The 4,448-nt window shown below is 38.9% G+C and overlaps 1 protein-coding gene across 3 annotated transcripts; it reads right to left on the minus strand.

The window, feature by feature from the left end:
* Nucleotides 1-208: 208 nt before the first annotated feature.
* Nucleotides 209-3,862, minus strand: LOC135169599 (juvenile hormone esterase-like). 3 transcript variants are annotated; one of them, XM_064134738.1, is made up of 8 exons: nucleotides 2,729-3,862; nucleotides 2,256-2,544; nucleotides 1,944-2,129; nucleotides 1,672-1,769; nucleotides 1,461-1,614; nucleotides 953-1,255; nucleotides 753-897; nucleotides 209-680 (listed from the first exon to the last, which is right to left on the minus strand). In XM_064134738.1, the coding sequence occupies exons 1-8, from the start codon at nucleotides 2,861-2,863 to the stop codon at nucleotides 515-517; spliced, it is 1,476 nt and encodes a 491-aa protein (XP_063990808.1). In that variant the 5' UTR covers nucleotides 2,864-3,862; the 3' UTR covers nucleotides 209-514. The 3 variants fall into 3 exon arrangements, with proteins under 3 accessions (XP_063990808.1, XP_063990807.1, XP_063990809.1); XM_064134737.1 differs by having other exon boundaries at nucleotides 1,672-1,868; nucleotides 2,729-3,210; XM_064134739.1 differs by having other exon boundaries at nucleotides 440-694; nucleotides 1,672-1,868; nucleotides 2,729-3,853.
* Between the last annotated feature and the right edge of the window lie 586 nt (nucleotides 3,863-4,448).

Raw genomic sequence — 4,448 nt, forward strand, 5'->3', positions numbered from 1 at the left:
AGATTTCATCGTCTAATGTTTCAAAGTCCCTTTAAAAAATTGAGACTCCTTTCACATTTTTCAATACCTAAAAACTATTTACGAGAGCAGTAACCTTCCCTAATGACGCACATGTATATTAATGAGCATTATCTTGATATGTATTCGGTACGAAAATCTAATGTGGTATATAAGTCTAGTCTGCAATGATTAGAATTTAGAAAAGGTGTTGAGTTTTTTCAGTTTCCTTTTTATTTCATTGTATTACACTCTCCGAAAAAATTAAACGAACTCATCTAAAATTCAAAATCATTTTTAACAAACGCTCAGCCAAAATCTAAAGTAAAATTGTCGTCTGAAGATCTGTCAACCAATTTTTTAGTGTTCGGGAAGATCTTGTGATGAGCCTTCTGGACATTTTTGGACAGATGAATTTTTTTATGGCAGTAAGTACCCCTCCTTCGTCATAAAATTTTTATTTGACAATCAATCCAAATTTTCTCTACAAACCATTGGTACAATATCAGGCACAGAATCAGTTGGACTTCGAACATTTCGGGAGCAAATTTTGAAAATGATTCTGCTCCGACTCCATCGTAAGATTATCGGTGATGTGCAAATATTTGTACTCATAGAATTGTCTCGTATCAATGGGCTCCCAGATAACTGGTATCAGTTGTGTTCTCTTCGGCGTTGGATTCCTTAAAATTATAAACTATTAAGAATTCACTCGACCAATCGATCTATCGCAGAGGAATTCTACTGTGGAATACCCCGTTCTAGCGAAGTTTGTCCACATCTTGACAAATCTCTGAATGATACGATTGTGAACGTCATCAGAACAAAGTGGCTTCCGTCCCAATTGGTCCAACGCTTTGTGAGCAAAAAGAAAGCTCAGGTCATCACCATGACCGCAACCTGAATAAACATAATAATTCATGATTGATTCGGCTGATTGTTAACTACAACATACCATGATGAATATTCTTCACTTTCATCAGTGTTTTCTTGCTATCGAATGAGAATTTGTAGTAGAAAATTGGCACATCCGAATTTTTCACTTGAGCCTCGAAAACGGTGTGTATGGAAGAGAGAAAGATTACGGAAGTAATGAGATGGGCCAACTGTGAAAAAAGTCTTTGGTCATCAAGTCTGTGGTCCTCATCCATATAATGATCGATCACTTTATCCACTGAAATATTCCTGTCATCGTAGTAATGCATGACCATTGCTGGTAACACTGGTTTTGGATTTTTGGCAGCTGCTTTGCACGTATCTTCGAACACATACAAATCATTAATCCCTAACAAATTAACCCTAATGAGGTGTCAAGATTTGTTGTGTAACGTGGAACGAAAGCCTGCAGGTAATTAATTAGTAAATATTACGGAAGTCTCAGATATTTTTTAATTGAAAAGGTCAAATCTTCCAGAAAATTATTGGCTGATCAACAATTCCTGTGAAGTTGCTATGCCTCGTACCTTCTCGTGCTGTTAACTCGTCGGTAATATAACCGATGATGCAAGGAACCGAAATTTGCATTTTGATAGCGTCTTGCTCGGTCTGAGGAAAAAATGGATCATCAGACGTCTCATCATGTCCCGGAGTAAAAGGTAACATCAGCAGCAAGTCTTCCTGAAATATCCAGCATTACCACCCTCTAATCATCAGTAATAGTTCCATTCTACTCACATCTGGGGTGATAACTTTCTCCTGTGCTTCGATTAATTTTTCAATGTTCACTTTTCTCAAGTGCTCCACCACAGCCTCAGGTTTTGTTGCACTTATTCCTAAAATTTTGGCAAGTTTTACACCCACGTGGGCGGGATTTGTTGGCTTAAGTATAGACGATAGGAATCCACTTTGCACAATTGCTTTTTGAAATAGTCCTGTGGATGTAATCCATTGGATCAGCAATCGAAACCCTGATGTGACTCAGTTACTCAAGCACTAACAAAAATTACCACGTGCCATGGACGACACAAGCAAATAATGTACAGAAACAGCTCCAGCACTTTGACCAACTATTGTTACATTATTCGGATCGCCACCAAATTTTTTGATATTTTGTTTTACCCATCTCAGCGCCATCACTTGATCTTTCATTCCCTGATTTCCGGGTGCAGCTTTGTGCCGCAAATTTAAAAAACCTGAAACCATTGCAACCATCAAAATCCACTCATCAAAATATTTCTAGAGCTTTTCCCCTAAATTATGGTCATTCGAACCATCAGAATGATTCCACCCTAACCACTAGATCATCACTGTCCACCCACCGAGACAGCCCATTCGATAATTCAAAGTGATAATGATAACGTCGGATTTGATGAGGTAGTCAACACCAAAGACATCATCATTTCCAGATCCTTTTTGGAAGGCCCCACCGTGTATCCAAACCATCACTGCCTTCAAGTTTGATAATTCCAAATTTGGCATGTACACATTGAGGTAGAGGCAGTCTTCACTGCCAACGTATCTCTCCGTTTCTGAGTCATATTGATAACAAACGTTACCGAATTCCCTGGCATCTCTTACTCCAGTCCATGGTTCAACGGGCACAGGATCCTATGAAAGCGATGCAACTAATATTGCATGAGTCATTGATCACGATAAGAGATGTTTTACTTTCATGCTCGGAAAATTAATGGATCTTCCATCCTCTCAACTAAAAACGTTACATTCTCTGTCTCCAATCTAGTGCACCATTATAAAAAAAAATTACAATAAATATTTTAGTAGCTTAACTTACTCGAAATCGTAAATCACCGAGTGGTGGGGTCGCATAGGGAACACCTTTGAATGCCACATAATTTCCACCGGTGATATTATCTTGAAAAGCTCCTCTCAATATTCCCAAGTCAGTCTCAATCAACGGAATTACCATAATGGAATTAAAAACCCTAATTGTACTGTTCTTTATCGGGAAATAACTCTAATACGAGAAATAACGAGCAGCGAGTGGTGAAAGAGAGGCGTTGAGCCAGCACAACTGTTTTTATCTCACATGACGCATTGCCCTCTGCATTTTTATTAGCATTACGTATTTTACGCTCCATACAGATTATGCGAACTTACGTTAATCGTGAATTTTCTATGTACATACATTCCAGATATCAGTGAATTTTGTGGATAAATTATTGACAGAAATTCCGTTCAGTCTAATTAGCCTCACTGATTATGGAGCTACATGACTGCAGTTCACACATTACTCGAGGAATATTAATATTAAGTACCATCTTACCTTTTTAAATTAGCAACAGTGGAAAATCGGCCTTCAGAAGACACCTCAGTGGTCTCCATCGACGTTCTCCCCCATAAAAATAAATTTTAGGTAAAAACAAGACCTCCAGGCGGGGGGGAGGGGGATGGAACAAGAGACGAAGGGTATTTTTATCCCAAAAATTAATTATTCCTGCAAAACTGGACCCAAAAAGTCGTCGATTATCATTTGGTCCCTCGTTTCCCAATGGAAAAAAATTTCTACCCCATTTCTCGAGGACTATCCTTTACCCTCCAGGTATCCCACCCTTGTTTCATAACGTCTAATGATGTCTCTCGTGGTATTACCAAAATGAACATTGATTATAATCGAACATCTGCCTGGGACTCTCGAGTCATGTAGCATGCGGTGAGCAATTAGCGACTTAACGTACAATGGGGCTGCGTGCGATCGACTAGTCGCTCGAATCAGTAGCATTTGTTACTGTATGAGTTCATTGGTCCACACGTGCTATACAGTGTTTCTCGATTCAACGTGATACTCCGATCCATTCTCCCTGGCATCGTAATTAGGGATTAAAGGGGATGTTGCACCGGAACGATGGAGTTTGTCACATATGTGATCAGCGAGAAGGACATCTGAATGGTGCATCTACCTATTGCGATCATGATTAAATGCCCTGGGGAGTGGGAATCTATCTCCCCCGGGTGGTGGTTGTGAGGGGGAGGGAGGGAGGGAGGAAAGAGAAAATACTGATTCCGCGTTAATCAGTTCGCTTTCAATGCAATGAATTTTTTTATTCTCCTCCATGAATTTGTTCAATTACTCATTAATCTATCATTCGACGATATCTTGCTTCGAAGATTCATTATGCATTCATTGTTATCATCGACGGGATAATAATGTCTGGGCTTTTTTATCAGATTGACAATGAGAAACTTTGAATTATCGATGTGAATATATTTCTGATTATGCAGTGAGGAACGAATGGGGAATAATTGCATTTCCCATTCGATCAGTCGATGCTCCCATTGATTGCGCATGTCTTATTCACTCATTAATGATAATGATGCATTTTTTAATGAGATAAAATAAATATATTTGAGGGAGATCTGGAAAATGTGTCTTCATCGTTTTTAATGCGGTTTTTAAAATAAATGTTGAGTCTAATTATGCAGCGATGACCAATTAATATCGGGAGAAAGTACTCGTAACTTCCGAGACTCGGTAAACATTTTATCCGGGTAAC

The sequence above is a fragment of the Diachasmimorpha longicaudata genome, chromosome 15 (genome assembly GCF_034640455.1).
Source record: "Diachasmimorpha longicaudata isolate KC_UGA_2023 chromosome 15, iyDiaLong2, whole genome shotgun sequence".
NCBI classification, from domain to species: Eukaryota; Metazoa; Arthropoda; class Insecta; order Hymenoptera; family Braconidae; genus Diachasmimorpha; species Diachasmimorpha longicaudata.